Below are 18,671 nucleotides of genomic sequence, written 5' to 3'. Positions count from 1 at the left end.
TCTGGACGGTTTCCCCAAAATTCTCGTGCGTTTCCCTCGTTCCAGTTGGGGCCTACGTTTTTGTTGCTAATAAGGTAAGTATAGCAATCATCGTTATTGCAATACTAATATAGGAGAATTATTAATATATGCGATCTATGCATTCCTGGATAGGAAGAGATTCAATTATGCATAGCCTCAACAATTATGCATCCGGCATGCATGTTGTACTACTAATATAAGGAATTATTTCAATATACATACAATTATAAATTGCCCAAGTACTATAAAGAGATTCAATTATCATACATCAATTATGCATGTAGAATGGTCAATGGTAGTAGTCAAGAACTGAAGCTAGCTTACAACCAGTGCAAAATGCTAACCACCCATAATTTGATGAGCCGTGAGCATGGGTCGGCTGCTAGCATTAGGTATGACCTACAATGTAGTACAAGTATACCTGAGTCAAACCTTTAGGTAGGGGAAATAATCGGCTGCCTGCAATGCTCAAGTTCTGCCTGGCCTAACATAGGACCAAGCACCAGAAAGATCAGATTAGGTGGAAACAAATGACAACCGGAGTGTACACGGCAGCATCAGCCTACAAAGCACAATTTCCTAGGATACACCAAAGCGCCAAAACTAAATATGATTTGAAAATTATGGACTATGCCTAAAAGCAAATTCTTTACATGGCAGATAACTCAGAACCGGGTCTGGACATAGGACAGGTTGCAGTGTCGAGGATGGCCAAACAACCCTACGTGCCCATTGTGCAGGACATGAGACAGCTCTTCACCCTCCGGCAGAATGCCGATACACAAGGAGACTATGGAGCCTCGTAGCGTCCTGGACGGCGCAACCCACCCTAAACCCACAACTCTAGAGGCCAAGTGAAGACACGATGCAGTGGTGAGTCAATATCACTTCGAGTGACCACGTCCCGCGTAAGGTGATTAGGACCAATTTTGATAATTTTTGAGGTCTGGAGTGAGCGAAAAGCGAGAGTTTTTAGACAGAGAGAAATATCGGCGTTGGGACTAATGGCCAAAATCAAAAGCGAGGCAACGGCTTGGGATCTAGGCGCTAGCTAATAAAATATGTACAATCTCGTGCTCGTTCGTTAAAAAAACATAGGACCAAACTGCTTGGAAATAGAAATCGTCACGAGTCACTAAATTGTACCGAGTTATGTGGACAGGATGTATTTGTTCTCCTGCTAATGTCACGAAATCAGCGTGTCGTGTTCCTGGATTTTGTACAAGTTGCGATTTTAGCACGGCTCCTCAGAGCGAGTGTGTTGCTCCAGTCCGGTGCCAAGCGCGCGCAGAGCTTGCGTGCGCCGCTCCTCCGGGTCACGGTGAGATGGCGACAACTGGACCGCCCGAGGGGCAGCGTCCAGTAGCGCTTTACTGTGACACAGTCGCCTGTTTCCCCCCTGCCGTGTGCCAGCTCACGCTTGCTTGGGCCTGGTGCAACCGTGTGAGCTTTTTACCAGCGAGCGCATGCCTGCCTGTTCGTGTAGTATAATCCGGTTTCCTACTGCGACTTCGTCCTAAATTATTATTCATTTCAATTTTTCAATTTATTGTTTTTATTATGCACCTCCATGAATCAAAATAAATTGTAATTTAGAACGGAGTAAGTGCTCCCTCCGTTCCAAATTGTAAGTCGTTCCAAGAATCTTGGAGAGTCAAAATATCTTAAGTTTGACCAAATTTATATGATAATATAATAACATTTATGATGTCAATTAAGTATCATTAGATTCTTTATCAATTATATTTTCATAGTATATCTATTTGATGTCATAAATTTTTATTATTTTTTCTATAATTTTGATCAAACTTAAGATGCTTTGACTCTCCAATATTTTTATAATGACTTGCAATTTGGGACGGAGGGAGTAGCTGTGAACACAGATGCTCGCTTGCTAGCACGGATGCTCTCGAAAAAAATTTTTGTCCAAAAATTAGCACGTCTCCCTTGACAGCGAGACACGCGTTTGTAGATGCATTGGGAAAAAAAAAATCAACCGGTTTATGCAATGCGCGCGAATTCCAAGGCGGCATGGTGCATTCCTTGGGCCACGGCACCCGCACCCAAAGTTGCGCTTCCAACCGACAAGGTGCACTCCGGCGGGCAGGTGACGGTGCGGTGGTGGGTGCCTCGCACGCACGGCTGGGAGGAGATGAGGCGGGCAGTGGCCGTGGCGGCGTGGCCACCAGCCATGGCGGTCGGAGCACCAGCCGCGCGGCCGGCCATGTGTCACGGCGCAGGCCATGTGAGCGCCCGACCTTCGCTGCAGCGCAGGTGGCCCTGCCCTCGGCTGCCCCAGCTGGACCATGCGCTCACTCGGCACGACGGCGTGGGCGACGGGCGGGGTAGCGGCCCACTGGCCAGTGGGTCCGTCGTCGCGTAGCTGCGATAGGAGTTAATTTTGGCAACGTGTTGGCCCAGGAACCCGGTCGTGTTTGCTGGTCAATGCGAATCTGTGCTCACCCTCAGGCTCCAGTGGTGGATCTGGCTCGGCGACGGCGAGGCAGATCCGTCGGTCTCGGTTCGCCCCGGTTGCGCCGAGGGATTCTTCGTCAGGCTTGTGATTTACGGCGGGTGGCTTTCCCTAGTGTCGGCAGGAGAAATTATCCCATCTTTTCGGTTGGTTGGTGCTGTACTGTACACTACCAGTAGAGCGGCCAGTCGTACCAGCCGATGCGATGGCGCCACTGCCAACACTGCCTTCCCAGATACCGGAGCCTCACGGAGATCACGCTCCTCCCTCATGGCAGACTGCGTTTCGGATCACATCCATCGGACCCTAGATGTGCATCCAAATTCTCCCTCATGGCAGACTGCATTCGCATGAGACGATGAGCTTTAACAGAGAGATTGTCCTTAGCTAACGGACATTTGCTAAACCTGTAAAACATCTGGAAATACAGATCCGGTGCTTACGTACAGCGTCTGAGAGCGTCCGCAGAAAAATACTCCAATCCTGCAGCACCAGGAGTCCATGGCACATACGGCCAAAGGAGCCGTCAAATCTGAGGCCGCAGATGGTGCTGCGCACCGGTGGAGTTATTGACCGGGCCCTCTTTTCGGCGCGTCAATTCTCACGGCCGCTTCAACTCGCGTCCACGCACGGGAGATGCTGCCGGGCTCACGGCTGGGCCTACAGCACTTCATTTCAATGGGCTTTGCCACACTGAGAAGCGGGACCTACCGGCACATGGCTTGTACGACATGAGTTATTTCCGATAGGTTTACGTTTATGCATCTTCGTTGTCTTGTATCCATAAAAGATTTACCAGAATCTGGCATTAATAAGGTGTAAATACTAATTATTAAAAGATTTACTACTAGAATTCGGCATTGATAAGGCATAAATAATTATTTATAGCACGTTAAAAAAAAGCTTTGCCTTTTATCCGTGATGATTAACGTCTTGCACTTTGTGGTAATTCCTACGTGAAAAAAAATAGCACTAAACGTATCATCTGAGCATGTGACCTACTCATGGCTCGCTCAACTGTCTGCTTATTGTTTTCCATCTTCAAAGGTAGTTCAAGCCATACGGGTATGACTAGATTTAAGTGACAAGTAGGATAGGAGCATTACTCTATTAGCAAGGCATGTGGCCGCAAGTTGGTAGCTAGCACTTAGCAGGCAAAAGGGAAGTATTCGGATAGTTTTATGGATTTGATTAACCTGCGCAGGAAGAAGAGGGATGGATGGATACTTTAGAGCATGTCTGACGCACATAGATTGTTTTTGTTTAAGCTTGATAAAATAATCATTAGAAACCTTCCAGTTGAGGTGCCTAGCGGGCAAGCTAAGCAGCACCTCTATTCCTGCGACGCATAGGCGATTGCAATGCTGGAAAGGATAAGCATACGTGTTTAAAAACAGCATAGAAATTAAAACACATATCGTGCTGTGGTGATAGCGCCGACACGCCGCTCTTAGCGGATGTATCGTCACTCTAAATGGTGTGATCAAGTATGAACTTGCCATTGCCCTCCAGATGTGAAATCAGACGAGAAAAAAAAAACAAAAGCTTCCCTTTTAAAAAAAAAGTTTCAAGCGAAGGGCTTTTTTTTAAAAAAAACAAGTGAAGGGATTACGATAGTTGATAAATAAATTCAGAAAAGGGTAGAATTGTCCGTGCCTTCCCCATGTGGGGCCCACATTCAGTGTGCTAAATCCGTGCTACCTTTTCTCCGGTGATAATCGTCGAGTTTCTCTCGTGAGAAAGATGTTTTTCTAGCGAGGATATGAGAAAGACTTTCATTCAACATTGTCCATCGTTCCTTTCGAACAATTGATTGATGATCAAGGCCAGTTTTTTAGCGTCACTGTTCAAAAAAAAAACACACCACGATGAAGATAACGATGTGTGAACGGAATAGGTTCCTCTCTCCCCGAGAAAAAAGGGAAGAGATGGTACTAATTTCAAAGTAGGGGAGTCCACGTAAGGTAGCGGAGGAGAGAAATACCGAGATGGAGGTAGTGGCACGTATCATCCACATGCATGGATGGGCATCTCATCTCTAATCTCCAAGGAACATTAGCAATGTAGACACGTAGTTGTTCCTCTCAATTTATTGTTTCTTTGTCATATCATCCCAAAGTGCTGATGCAGGAACAAGAGATTCTTATTGGGGTAGCTTTACCTATCATCATGCATCCTGGATGTTTTGTTTTCCTTTCTGAAAAAAAGAAGAAAACATCTCGTTTATCAGCTGCTACACACGCAGAGCTTTCCAGGTTGCGTTATCCTGTTACCCATTACTGATTCCAAGCATGCATGCAGCTAGTCAAAGTCTCTAGTCCTACATTAGTTACAAACCAGATAATAAACCGATCAAGTTTTTTCTTTGTTTTTCATGTTCGAAGGTAGAAGACTGAGCACGTCGATCGATGTATGCAAGAGGAAAAGGCCTGCAGGGATTTTTGCGTTTGGCTACGCCTTCAGGGCACGTACTGTTCACCGGTTAACTGTCAGGCCGGTGGCAATCATCGTCGCTGTCTCAATTAACAATGGAACGTATGTACTGCGTTGGGAGTGCATGTGGCCATCACTGCAGCTACAGTGGCTCGGCGAGTGAGCTGCCTTGTTGGATTAATTAACCGGGAGGTCAAGCTCAAACTGAAGCGACGAGCTAGTGACTTGTCTAGGAGCGAGTGCATCGAGCCCCGTGGCACCGGGGGCTTAAACTTTTCACGGGCACACATGACCTGATGACCGGTAGGTATAGTAAAAGAAATTAAGGAGTACTAGCTGTGTAGTACCCTGATCATGTGAGGCTAGTTAGAATTGGTTGGACTTTGTGATTAAGCTGCAGCTGCGTCAAGCGATCGAACACTGCAGTAGTAGATTACTGCGTGGTAAGATGGAATCGTGAGATGGTAGATGCGGTTCTTGTCGTTGTCGGTGTTTACCCGTAAAATTAACCCTGTCTTTGCTATGCCGTGACTGACTGAATAGTCTGAACCTGTGGAGTGTCTGCTGGAGCTGGAGTATAAGAATTGCAACGAGTGTCTGCTTCTACGCTGAGGCTGCTGCTTGCGCCTGCTTCAGTGGAAGCACTGACGCTTCTTTGCGCAGAAGGCCGCATGTCCTTGCGACCTGCGACAGGAGGAAGGTCTTGTGCAGATTCTGACAGGGATTAGAGAGAGCCGACAACAGATGCAACATCTTCTCCTTTTTCGCAAAGAACAGATGCTGCAAGTGCGGGCCACGATTGCAACTTGGGCCTAGATTGTTCAAGAACTGGCCCGTTAATCTGGTGGCCCAGTATCGTATGCCCACTTCTCCTCCGTTGAGTCCACAAGCCCACAAGCCGAGCAGGTAGTACTGGGAGAGTTGGGGACAGACGACGGCCCAGCCGGGGTGCAACAGCATCCGACCGAGTTGACGGAGGCCCAAGCAGTTGCAGCAAGCTGAAGCGATGAGGCCATTGCCTCCTGCTCTGCTACTGCTGCTAGCTGCTACGACGTTTAGCTCACCAGAGTTCATCCAATGGCGGAGCGGAATAGTCCAGTGCCCATTTGCAAAGGCCAGGTGGCTGTTTCCGGTCCCATTTCGAAATCCTGGCCGCTCTTCGCTCGGCGAGGCTGGCATGTACGCAAGCAGCGTAACGGCATGCTACTACTAACTTGCAAGGACCATCACCAAAGCGAAAGCAGCGTCATCTTTATTTTTCCCAACGAAAACGGCTGCGTACACGAGTCCGAGAAGTGGCGTCCGATCGTGCGAACAAGAAATACAGCTAGCTCTGTCCCGGCGTGAAGCTCTTTCCCTCTTTTCCACCTTGTGCGAGGGGACGTCGCAATCGCACGGCTTCAAAAAACTTGACGCCTCGTGCGTTCGTTCCATTTCCGCTCTAACAACAGGAAAACGCCCTCTTGTCCTCGGGATGTTCGCTACGATGTTCACGTCGCTGGCACGTAGGACCGGCAGGTGTGGCCCCACGTGTCAGTGACGATGCACGCGTCCTCTTGCCCCCACCTCTTTTCACACGGATCCTCGATGCAACAACAGCACAGGCATGCGATCCTTGACGACGCTAAGCTACACTAGTGTACAGTTGGGAGCGTCCGGCCGAACGGACCATCTGCTGTGGTAGGCGACAGGTGCGCGCAGCCACGGTGTCAGTTTGCGAGTTGCGACTCGTAACCCTGGGGGGCGTCCGCTTGCTATGCTACCCCAGCTGCCTGCCGCAGGGGACCGGCCAAATGGAAGCAGACACGACGCGTGGTATCATTGATCAGGAGGAGGGGGAAGGCACAGGACAACACTTCGCTGCACACTTGCACAGGCAGGGTATGCCTGGTCCAAGCACAGAATTATTGGGACACGACCGCTTGCATTTCATTGCATTTCTTTGCAGCGAGGAAATCTTCAGAAAAATCCTTGTTTAGTTTCGAGATTCAGGTTCAGAATGCCTCCTCGTTTCGCCAGCCTCTGATTTCCTTTCCTCGATTCAATGGAAACGCAAGCCGTTTGTAATCTACAGCATCCGATACAAGAGCAGGGATGGCGATTTATCATAATGCATTTAGATAATAATGTTCATCTGTTTGTGCAGAAGAAGAAAGGAGATATGAGCAGAAGCATAGAGCTAGAGAACTATCCAAGAGCAGCGAGCTCCATCCAGAGATTCCAGCAATGGAGCATCACTGCACTGTGAACGGATCTACCACTAAACTCCTCTACTACCTTACCTCTACCTATTGGAGTCCGGGTTGGGTCCACTTGGGACCTCATGCTTGCTGTCGCCGAGCCCCGCCGAGTTCCACCGCCCCCGCGCCCGGAACCGCCTCGACCTCGCCGCGCCCGGTTGCGGGAGGGCGCGCCGCCCGCCGGCGGGCCATGACGACGACGACGACGCGGCAGGAAGCCTCTCGGTCTCCTCTCCCCGGCGAGCCGCCGGCACGAGCAGCAGGACGGCGCAGAGGAAAGCGCACAGGAGGAGCAGCAGCGCGGCGCTGGGTCGTCTTGTACTCCATCGAGCTCCTGCCATGCAAGAACCGGAGCAGCCTTCAGGAGGTGTTCGTCTTCCGCGTCCCTCACAAGCCGCAGCCAGCGCCCATGAGCGAGCACCAGGGCAATGTGAACGAGACGACTTTGGGTGAGAGAGCTAAGGAAGAAGGTAATGTGTGTGACTGTGTGAGCTCACTCGCTTCACAGTCTTGGGTGATATTTGTGAGACAGGGAAGAAGCTATCAGGTTCAGACTTGACGCGGCTGGCTTTTCTGAATCTCTCGGCGGGTTTTGTTGCAGGTGAGGTGAAAACGAGAGGCAGCCATGTGCATGCAAAGCAATGGGGGCAGGGGTGGCTTCTTATCTACTGCTCGTAGTAGAGGCGGACGCCACGCCTGAAAAACAATACCCCAGGTGTATCTGACACCATCATCACCATACATTGATGGCTTGTGTCCCTGACTCGCCACACTACTGCTGCAGTGCTGTGGAGCGTCTGCGTATCGGAGTGTTTTCTTTTCCAATCAGAATGAACGTAAACTGTGGAGCACAGCAGATTGTTTCGAATTGTAGGATTTTCTACTTGGAGCCTGAAGAAGGTTGGCTAACCAGGCCAGGCGACGGCAGCCCGAAAAGTTGATGATGGCCTCATGGGGAGGGCCGAGGCGAGCCCCGAAAGGGGGCAAAAGCAGAGCAAGGAAAAGACGTAGGATGGCATCAAATCAAATGGAAGCTTTGGTTTCGCTATAAGGCTGTAAAGCGGCATGCAGCAATTTGACGGGCAATTTGACGGGCAAGATGAGGAACAATGGAGTTTTCACATGCAAGGCACCAACTATTCAGCTCCCGATTACTCTGATAAGTAATTGATTAGCACAGCATTAGGAATGGAATTAAGAAGGTCAATACTAGTATACACAGTAGCCTGGTATATAAGTCCAAGGCAGACAAGCTTTTCCATTGACAAGCACCGGCTGCCTTCTCGTGTCCCCAACGTGGCCTGCAATCGTCCCTTCACTTCATCCGTAGACCCTACACGACGACGACCCACCAAATAAAAACTCAGCATCCGTCTCTGTTCACCATGTAGATTCAGCTTAATCATCGCTGCAACTTTCTCTCATGGCCTCATGGGGTCCGGCGTGCTTCGTCGTTCCGTGCTATTCCTCTTCCTACCATCCTACTATGTCGCAAACAAAAGTTTTGCCAACTTTGAAGAAGCTCGCGGCCATGAACCATGATTGATTGCAGCACGCACGTACAAGAACATGCAGCCAAGGCCAGCCTCCGGTCTAATCGCAACTCATCTTGTCGCCGTCCTGGGCGTGTACAGGGAGCTCGTGGTTCCAAATGCAATATACTACATGCAGAGAATAAACACATGCCTTCTCTCTGACTGTAGTATGAGCCTCACTTTTGAGCGAGCCTCTGATGGAACGAGGCGACCGGGCTTTACGGGGGCATCATCAAGAGTCAAGGCTCCTTGTTCTTGGAGCTCCATTGCAGCAGCGTCTTTCTGCGCATCGCAGCGCGCAGGCTTTTCTAATGCGCCTGCGCTGCACTCTTCGGTTTGAATAGCAGCAACACACACTTGTGCTTTAGCTCATTTCCCGTCACAGATTACGGGCTACCTAGCCCTACCTGCTACGGTGCTACCTTACTACTCCCTCCATCTTTGTCGCTCGGGTTTGTAAGGGAAATACAATTTTCTAGAGACAGATAAAAAAGGACAGAGGGAGTAGGTTATAACAGCAAATATGCAGTTTGTCCAAAAGCACCCGCAATGGTTACAGTGAGCAATCTCCACAATCTCCACGTAGGATGCAGTAAGCACCGAAGATTACCTATTCAACAATCCTGCTACAACAAAAATTATTAAATATAATGTGGGGTCCACATATGTCAATCCTCCTGCCCCATCCTGATCTTTCTCTTATCTTCTCAATTCCTTCGCCGCCGCACTTGCCGGCCAGCTCCGCCTCCAAGGCTTGCCGGCTTGCTCCACACCCGCTCGCCGTCCTACTCCCCGCCATCTTTTTGGCTCTACACCCGCCCACCGTCGCTCTGCTCCGGCCCTGCGACACTTTCTTCTTTCTTCTCAGGTTTGTAGAGAGACTAACGGCACCCGTCGCGGGTGCCTTAAGTGTTTTACGCTATGGAATAAATCCTAAACCTCTGTTTTTTAGCTACAGTCGGAACCCTGCCAAACGAGACCTAAGATTTACGCCTTAGGGTATGAGCAATGCATAAAGACTAAGTGATCTTTATAAGTAAATCATGTGTGTCAGTAATCTATTTCCGTGTCCACGATGCTAAGCCATGGATGGACTGTAAGCTAAGCTAAGCCATGGATGGACTATAAGGTAAGGTTCATTTAGCACATAAAAAATTTATCCAGCCACATAGAGAAAAGGAAAAGGAGAGATAGATTAATTATTTTATTCTTATGGTGGGCTATATGCTTATGGGTACCTGTAAGGATGGATTGCTATATAGCAATAGACTACTTGTACAATGGTGAGCCAGCCTATATAATTCTATAAAGACTACTTTTCCTCTCCATTGTGGCTGCCCTTAGAATAAATCCCTAGCCTCTGCTCTTTTGAGCAAGCTAGCTGTTTTGTAGCAGTAGCCGTGCTAAGTTGCTAATGCTATTATTGGGGATAGAACAGGTCATGAAACGGCCTCATGATTATGATACCCACGAAGCTCCGTCAAGAACCAGAAGCGAAGCGAGCGTGCCGATTCTTGTTTAATTTTTTTGTTTGGAAGCACAAGTGAAGTGAAGTGAGCATGCCGATCCCTCGTTGGAGCTGAGCACCAGAAGCCTCCGGGAAGCGTATTAAATTGCGGCATCGCCATGCGGAAGGAGGAAAAGGTTATCAAAAGACGGGCGTACGGGGAGGTTAGCCTTTAATCTTAAAAGGACTTTAAGCTTGGATTGAATTTTAACCCTAGTTTCGTAGATCGCCGAAAGGCTCGGTTTTCCTCAACACGGTCGTGTCCTTGTTTCGCTCCCCACTGCCACTGGTTCATCGGTTCCGTGCTTGGGAATTCATTTTCAGGGATGGCAGGAGTGCATAAACTGCAACTGAGGGCCTGTTTGGCAACCAGCTGTTAAACTTTAACACCCGTCACATCGGATGTTTGGATGCTAATTAGGAGTATTAAATATAGGCTAATTACAAAACTAATTGCACAGATGGAGTATAATTCACGAGACGAATCTATTAAGCCTAATTAGTCCATGATTTTGACAATGTGGTGCTACAGTAACCATTTGCTAATGATGGATTAATTAGGCTTAATAGATTCGTCTCGCGAATTAACACAGGGTTCTGCAATTAGTTTTATAATTAGCTCATGTTTAGTTCTCCTAATTATCATCCGAACATCCGATGTGACACTGTTAAAGTTTAACACCTCGTATCCAAACACCCCCTGAAAATCTGAAGGAAAGTTCAGGAGGTCACATAATGGCACTGCAAAAATCTGATGCCATGAGTACGAGGTACTGAGGCCAGTGGTAGAGTAAGGGGGTGTTTGGAACACCCCTGTTAAAGTTTAACACCTATCACATCGGATGTTTGGATGCTAATTAGAAGTACTAAATATAAGCTAATTATAAAACTAATTGCAGAACCCTGTGTATAATTCGCGAGACGAATCTATTAAGCCTAATTAGTCCATGATTTGACAATGTGGTGCTACAGTAACCATTTGCTAATGATGGATTAATTAGGCTTAATAGATTCATCTCGCGAATTAGCACAAGGTTCTGCAATTAGTTTTATAATTAGCTTATGTTTAGTCCTTCTAATTAGCATCCGAACATCCGATGTGACACTGTTAAAGTTTAGCACCTCGTATCCAAACAGCCTCTAACATGCGCTGGCAGATTGAGCCAGCAAACGGAGAACGCCACCTGGTGTGTGGTAGCTGCGCTGTGCCTGTTTGGCTCGTGATGGCGTGCGCTGCTGGTGCTGGGTCAAGCTCCCACTCCGTGCATGCAGGGCGCAGCCTTGCAGCTGCAGGCCAGGCCAGGGCCTTGTTTAGTTGGCGAATTTGGGAGGTGCCAAATTACTGTTACAGCACTGTAGCACACTGTAGCGTTTCGTTTGTATTTGTGAATTATTGTCCAAATATTGACTAATTAGGCTCAAAAGATTCGTCTCGCAAAGTACAACAAAACTGTGCAATTACTTTTTAATTTCATCTATATTTAGTACTCCATGCATGTACCGCAAGTTTGATGTGATGGGGAATCTTCTTTTTGCATAGTGTCAAAGTTGGAAGTTGGGAGTAACTAAACATGGCCCAGGAGTGGACGCGTTCACGTACCAACACACAAAACAGCCTTGCAGGAGGAAAGAAAAAGCTGGCCTCGGCCTCTGCCAGCTTGCCCGTATCAACGTCGCTGAACTGAATCATCACCATCGGTATCAGCTTGCACGAATACACGATACGATGATCCGTGTGTCTCCAATGGAACTAGCGTGATGGGCCGCGAGCGTGTCTCTCTCCGTTTTGCATTACGCGCACAACTTCAAGCCCATCTCGACCCGGGGATGCATGCAGTCAGGTCCGTTATCGGACTCTGGGCCTACTACTATCCAGTCAGTGACGAACGTACCGAATACAGCCCAACAACTTTGCTCGCATCTTTTTTATTTTATGCAGAAGAAGAGAAATTTCCTGATTTCTTCAATGGAGCAACGGAAAACGAAAAGAAAAAACGAAACGCTTCACCTGATCAATCATACGGTCTGCGCACTTTGCTTCGCCTGCACGGCTACATGCATGCAAACACGTCCTAGCTCCGGCCTGATTTCTAGAACCCCATCATGGACGGGAGGCGAGATGCACATGAAGAGCATGAGCTCACCATGACCTGTCATGATTAAAGATGCCTTGGCCGTAACAAGACAAGAGATCCAACGTTCAGCCGTTCTGGGGGGTCAGCAGTGTGCGCAACAAAACACCTGACGCCGCCGTGATCTGCCTAAGGCCTTTGCCCGGAGAGCCGGAGGCGGTTGGGCGTCACGTCACCATTCCGCGCGAGCAAGCCGGGTTGGTTGTGCGCGGCCCCGCACCGCGCGCACGGGCGCCACGCGCGTCGCGAGCACCGGCGCTCGGCATGCAAAGGCGGGCGATGGCATGCGGGGCCCGCGAGCGCCCACGTGGCGTCCTCCGCGCCACTTGTCAAGCCCCTCGCGCTTTTCGCTTTCGCTTGTTCGGTTGTGCTGTGCCTGTGCTCCTCTTGAGTCTTTGACTCACAGGCGATAGCTTTGGAGCGACGCAGAGGGTTGCAGCAGACTTCTCAGTGACGACTGACAAGGCGATTTCTGCTCTCTCACAATCTCTAAGTGACAAAGGCGATCTCCCTTTCCGAAAACGGCGAGTTCATTGATAAACAACGCTAGCTACCATCTAAACGAAAACCCTATCTAATCACTCCAATGCCACTCAAATCATCCATCGCATCGCATGTACGTAGTAGGAAAGAATAATCGGATATTACCTTTTCCTTTTTCTTTATTCTGTGCTTTTTTTGTTTGCTCTGCCAAATTTGATTTTAGAAAAAGCCTAACGGAACGCGAAGGGATCGGGCTTTTCCACCGCACTCCCCTTCGTCTTACTCTAGCATATCCGGAGGCGTTTCACTGCTCTGCTAGGAGAGCCACGCAATCAGGAGAGGGACAAACAACTGCGCTCCACTCTCTGATCTTTCTAGCAATCGAAACGAGTTACTGCTGATTTGATTCAGAGAAGCTCCTTTCTTCTCGATCTTGCCTTCTTTCGGTGGGAGGACCCGAGGGAAGTGAAGGAGAAACGGCAGCAGAGAAAGATCAGCAATTGGTATGTGATTCTTCTTCTTCTTCTTCTTCTTCTTAGAGCCCAAGTTCTTGAGTTCATGGAATGGTTTAGAGTGCATGTTTGTGCATGTGGAGATCTTTTGTTTAGGCAGGGAGAGAGAGGATTGTCAGCGCTGTAGGGTTCCTGTTCTTAGAAAACACTCACTCTTTTCAAACTTCAACTGAATCTGTGTTGCCCTGTCTCCATGCAGTCAGCTCACCGATTCAGAGCAGCTCGGTTGATACTTGTACGACTCCGAAGAATGTGGTTCTGACTCCCTGCATGTGGTTTGGTTGCGTTGGTAGAGAATCAGGATGGAGGGTAATAATGGCCACAGCAGCAGCAAGAGCCTTGAGAGGGTGCTATCCAGGAAGGCTATGCAGGTTGGGAGCTCTGCTCCCTGTAAAATCTGGGTGACGGGCTTCCTCTGCGGCGTCTGCATTATGTATCTGTTCGGTGTTGCTCTGCCTCCACTCCGAGTCCCCCAGAGCCGATCAGTCTATCCACCGCTGCAGCGCGCAATCCTCTGGAATTTTACATTGACTGAACATGGTAATCGCTCTACCCTGTTGCATGTCTGATGATCTAACACTCCCACGGACACCATCTCTTACTGCAGCATACCTGAATTTGCCCAATCCTAACGGAATGCAAGTTTTTACTGCTCTAGTGATTAATCATCGAACAGAACTGCTGCATGCAGTGCATCATTTATGTTCTTCAGAAGCTACCAACAATTGTACTGTATGTGTCAGCTTATATTCTACTGAAGAAAACAACTGTGGGTCATAGACCATACATACTACATTAACAGCCCCATCTGAAACTCGTGCAACATCATTTTGCTGTATGATATTCTCAATGCATTACACTTCCTTGGCAGTTTCTTATGGCTGCAACTTGTATCATTGGATAACTCAGGTTTCTCCTTTGTTTTGCTGTGCCCATGCCTGTCAACCTGTAACTATTGTTCTTTGGAGCAGACGGGGCTGCAACAACAGATGAGTTGGCTTCTGCACAAGAGAAGATAGAGGAACAAGATAGAAATGAGCACACCACTGAAGCTAGAATGGTGCAACTGTACAATGCTTGGAGCACTATGCTCAACACTACCGGTGATGAAGTTCTGAAAAGTTCAGACGTCCCGCAGCCACCTCATCTGGATGACTGCAGGCTTAATGCAGAAAGATATAAACGATTTGACAACTACGGCGATAATGGCACATTTCCTCATTGGACATTATGGAAAGGATCACTTGAGCTTGAACTTTTGAACCAAAAATACTCAGAAAATGCAAATCAGTATAGACAATATCCTCCCTGGGTATGCAATCTTGCCTGAACATATAATTGTTTTGTTAATGTTGCACATGCAAATCTAACTTAGGAATGAAAATAAAAGATTGTAGGATCTGATGAAGAAAACTACCCATTGACCAGACAAGTACAGAGAGATATATGGATTCATCAGCATCCTCCAAACTGCAGCGATCCAAGCTTGAGGTTTCTTGTTGCAGATTGGGAGAGGCTACCTGGATTTGGTATTGGTGCACAACTTGCTGGAATGGCAGGACTTCTTGCCATTGCCATGAAAGAGAAAAGGATTCTGGTTACAAACTACTATAACCGGGCTGATCACAACGGTTGCCATGGTAATAGCCCTGTCTGCCATGGTAATACTGAGTGCAGTGCTACTTTTTGCTGCACTGAATTTTGGTTTTATCTTTTAGGTGCTTCAAGATCTAGTTGGTCTTGTTACTTTTTTATCGAGACATCTTCAGACTGCCGCAAGCGGGCTTTTGAGCTCATGCAGAGCAAAGCCTCTTGGGCCAAGGGATTGGTAAAAGTGAAGGAGAACTATACCTCCAAGCAAATATGGGTTGGACGCATACCTAGGTACAATTTCAGTTTGATCTATATTTCTCTCCTCTCTCTCTGTCTCCCACTGTGCTGGTCAGCACTCAGCAGTATGAGTTCCTTTCCGCAATTATTACCTCTTAAGCTTTTCAGACTCCACATGTTTGCTACTTGTCCCAGAGAAAGATAATTAGAGCTAATTTTGCCTTATTAGTTATCCTTTCCTGCTACAATTTCTATAGGAGTTCTGTAACATTTCTTATACTGTAGAATGTGGGGGGAGCCATGGAAATATTTGCAACCGACAACAGAGATAAAGGAGAGACTGATCACAAATCATCGTAAAATGGATAGAAGATGGTGGATAGCCCAGGTTCGAGTTTGCACTCTCGTTAATAAGTTAAGGGATACACAGAGCACTTGTTCATCAAAATACTCAAAAAACAAAAAAATGTTGAAAGGAAACTTACAGGTGTCTTCGTAGATGGTAATCAATCAATACCCTCTTGCTCCTGGTTACACTTGTGTTGTTGTTTGAATCTGATCTTTCCTGTGACATTCCATGCAGGCCACAAGGTACCTAATGAGGTTTCCAACAGAGTACATGTGCGGACTACTGAATGTGGCTAGGCACTCTGCATTTGGTTTCGAAGCAGCAAAGTTGGTTCTAGAAAGTATTCAGAATGACTCACCAAAGGTCTGAACAATGAAAACTGTTTTTTGATTGGTGGTTGTGGTGCACCGAGATTTGTCTGAATAATCATTTAGATATGGCACCATCAGCACCAACGGCATCATTTTTTTAAAAAAATCAACCAAAATATTTTACGCATTGCAGGTTGGCACTACTAGAACTAAATCTGAAATAGAACGGTTTGTGTGGTCAGTCCACAAACCATATATACCTCGGCCTCTTCTCAGTATGCATGTAAGGATGGGAGACAAAGCTTGTGAAATGGCAGTGGTTGGCTTTGAGGAATACATGGAGCTCGCTGGCAAGCTCCGCAGACAGTTTCCAAGTCTGAAGAACATCTGGCTTTCTACTGAAATGCAGGCAAGCCAATTCCCTTATCCAGTGTAAATCACCTGTTAAGCTTCTGCAGTGGGTTTCTTAAAAAAATGGTTTCTGCAGAGCATGCTGCATTATCTAGTGAGTAAATTTTTAGGGGAATGATGAAATTCAACTTCCTGATAATTCTGTATGCAGGAAGTTATTGATAAAACTGAATTTTACCCTGGTTGGAATTTCTACTTCACGAATGTGGCACGCCAAGGTGGTAATATGACCATGGCACTGTATGAGGCCAGTTTGGGCCGTGAGACTAGCACAAACTACCCTCTTGTCAATTTCATGATGGCCACTGAAGCAGATTTCTTCATTGGAGCCCTGGGATCAACATGGTGCTACCTCATTGATGGAATGAGAAACACCGGAGGAAAGGTAATGTCCGGCTATCTATCGGTGAACAAGGACCGGTTTTGGTAAGCGATTCAGAGATTGCTTGCCCCATCGATTGTCTTGTAGCTCCACTAAATAGAGATGCTGTGACCTTAGTTTGCTTGTGTACAGCAGTAGCAGATGTACCTTCTGAGAATCTGAGAAGACATCTTTAGCATGAAACTTCAGGACTAAGTAGTCGAGCAGTACTTTGTTATATCAAATCAGGTCCATATCTTTTGATCTGGTGTCCACTGAAAGCTAGATATATTATCACCTCTCTTGGTCCAACTTATCGCGAAAAGAGGATGCACTTACTCAATTTTTTCAGTGGGTTGATGAGTGGTACACGAGAGATCCAATTACTGAATTTTTGTACTAGTTGTTGATAGCAAAATTTAGCATCTCATTATCTTAGGCTCGGTTGGGAATTGGCCGAATTGTGGTTTGGTTTTATTTGATTGATTTAAAGTTGAATAGATGGATAGCTGGAGGTTATTTCTTTATTTCTTTTGGTGGGCTTTTATATGATTATAAAGTGATAAGTCAGAAGGGTGAGCAAAATATGAATGTGAGCAGCAGCTTACCGATTCTTTAAATAGTCTAAAGAGGGCATGGGATTGACCGGAGTTGCACCGGTTAGTTTTCAGCAGAGACCGAGATTGACCGCCGTTTGTGCACGGTTGCTTTTGGCGGAGTTTGGCTGTGCGCATGCATTACGGGAGCATCCAGGAGCTACACGTCTGCCTGTTGAAGCTTAGTATGTGTTTAGTATTGAGTAAGCAAAAAAAGAGAGACTAACTAAAGAAAGAAAGAGAGGGTAAATCCATGATGCACGGAGAAGTAGCTGCTTACTACGAGTGTATTACCCGTGCGATTAAGGATCAACTGCATAGTAACTTGGTCAGACTGTAATTTGTCATGCAGGTCGTTCCGTCGCCGTCTACTATTACTATTCTTGTTTGCTGATGACAGGCCACAGTGATGTTAACTACAGGGGGCAACTTCGTAAGACTAATTTAATTACCAAGCGGTGACTGTCTCTTCTTGTTTGTTGACCGTCATACTAGTTAACATGGACTGCAGTCTGCAGGTGACTGCTTCCTCTCGGTTTGATCACTTTCACCCCCAAGGATACTCAGTCAAAATGGCATTTTTCCTGTCGGATGTTGACCAAGGACTAGCACTGTACTATGTCAAGTTACTGGATTGATCGATTCTTCCATGCATGCGCGCGCGCGTCGTAGTTTCCTTTTGCGAGGATGCGCATCGCGGATTCCTCACCTTTGGTCTTCTTGAGGTGCGAAACTGATCATACTTTTTAGGAAGAGAAAACGGTCATCTATTTAGTTGGAAGTACTACTATCTTTAGAGACTTAGCCTTCAAGTTAATCCTCAAAATTCTTAAAATCATAATATCTGACCATCAATCAATCCGGTAGATTCCTCGATCACCTCTAGCACTATAAAAATAAACTAAACTATCTTCCGAAATATATATATATATATATTTAAATTACACACATCTATATAATACTATATAGTAACATAAGTAACCTTCTGACCTTTATTTATATTACCCATATGTGTCATTATAAAAAATAATTTAGAGTAACCCTCTAAATTTTCATCTGAATCACCCAAATTGCTGTTATTAAAAAAACTAAAATAACCTCTAAAAATCTGCATCTAAATTTCATACACCTGTCATCAAAGGAAAGTATCATATATAAAAAAAATACACCAATATATAATTCTAAATTGATTATTTCTGATATTTTTAGTGTAGAAAAAAATTCTAACTTAAGGTATATGTGCGATGATAGTCTATTACAACTGGATAAAGATAGATACGTCTCTATATGAATATTATGTTGGAACATTTCACAAATGAGACAAAGAATGCAAGACAGGAGTAAACAATTTTGGTTATTAGCTATGAGCTCTATTTTTTTTTGATTTTTTGATACTCGTGTCTCAAAATTACTAGCCCATGTAAGAGCACAGCTTGGTAGACTAGTGGAATAAAATATGCAGCGCCTTTGTACGAGT

General features: G+C 46.5%; 2 protein-coding genes across 3 annotated transcripts; one reads left to right on the top strand and one right to left on the bottom strand.

Annotated features, from left to right (window-relative positions):
- Positions 1 to 7,022: 7,022 nt before the first annotated feature.
- LOC101755595 lies at positions 7,023 to 7,953 on the bottom strand. The gene has a single exon (XM_004954265.4). The coding sequence runs from the start codon at positions 7,506 to 7,508 to the stop codon at positions 7,212 to 7,214; it is 297 nt and encodes a 98-aa protein (XP_004954322.1). The 5' UTR covers positions 7,509 to 7,953; the 3' UTR covers positions 7,023 to 7,211.
- Positions 7,954 to 13,080: 5,127 nt separating this feature from the next.
- LOC101755185 lies at positions 13,081 to 16,915 on the top strand. 2 transcript variants are annotated; one of them, XM_004954264.2, is made up of 9 exons: positions 13,081 to 13,327; positions 13,536 to 13,876; positions 14,308 to 14,648; positions 14,727 to 14,976; positions 15,055 to 15,220; positions 15,452 to 15,554; positions 15,750 to 15,878; positions 16,020 to 16,235; positions 16,389 to 16,915. In XM_004954264.2, exons 2-9 carry the CDS (start codon positions 13,639 to 13,641, stop codon positions 16,665 to 16,667), a joined length of 1,722 nt encoding a protein of 573 aa, XP_004954321.1. In that variant the 5' UTR covers positions 13,081 to 13,327; positions 13,536 to 13,638; the 3' UTR covers positions 16,668 to 16,915. The 2 variants fall into 2 exon arrangements, with proteins under 2 accessions (XP_004954321.1, XP_022681508.1); XM_022825773.1 differs by having other exon boundaries at positions 14,727 to 15,220.
- The last annotated feature ends 1,756 nt before the right edge of the window (positions 16,916 to 18,671 follow it).

The sequence above is a fragment of the Setaria italica genome, chromosome I, assembly GCF_000263155.2.
Source record: "Setaria italica strain Yugu1 chromosome I, Setaria_italica_v2.0, whole genome shotgun sequence".
Classification (NCBI taxonomy): domain Eukaryota; kingdom Viridiplantae; phylum Streptophyta; class Magnoliopsida; order Poales; family Poaceae; genus Setaria; species Setaria italica.
Note: the sequence above shows the minus strand (reverse complement) of the source record. Positions and strands in the feature narration are given on the sequence as shown.

What these genes read in the sequence shown, in the direction of transcription:
- LOC101755185 (XM_022825773.1), top strand. Translation starts at nt 13,639, where the DNA reads ATGGAGGGTAATAATGGCCACAGCAGCAGCAAGAGCCTTGAGAGGGTG. An exon ending in ATAGACAATATCCTCCCTGG is followed by an intron (nt 14,649 to 14,726) that starts GTATGCAATCTT and finishes TGAAAATAAAAG; the next exon opens with ATTGTAGGATCTGATGAAGA. An exon ending in GGCTTTCTACTGAAATGCAG is followed by an intron (nt 16,236 to 16,388) that starts GCAAGCCAATTC and finishes TTCTGTATGCAG; the next exon opens with GAAGTTATTGATAAAACTGA.
- LOC101755595 (XM_004954265.4), bottom strand. Translation starts at nt 7,508, where the DNA reads ATGGCAGGAGCTCGATGGAGTACAAGACGACCCAGCGCCGCGCTGCTG.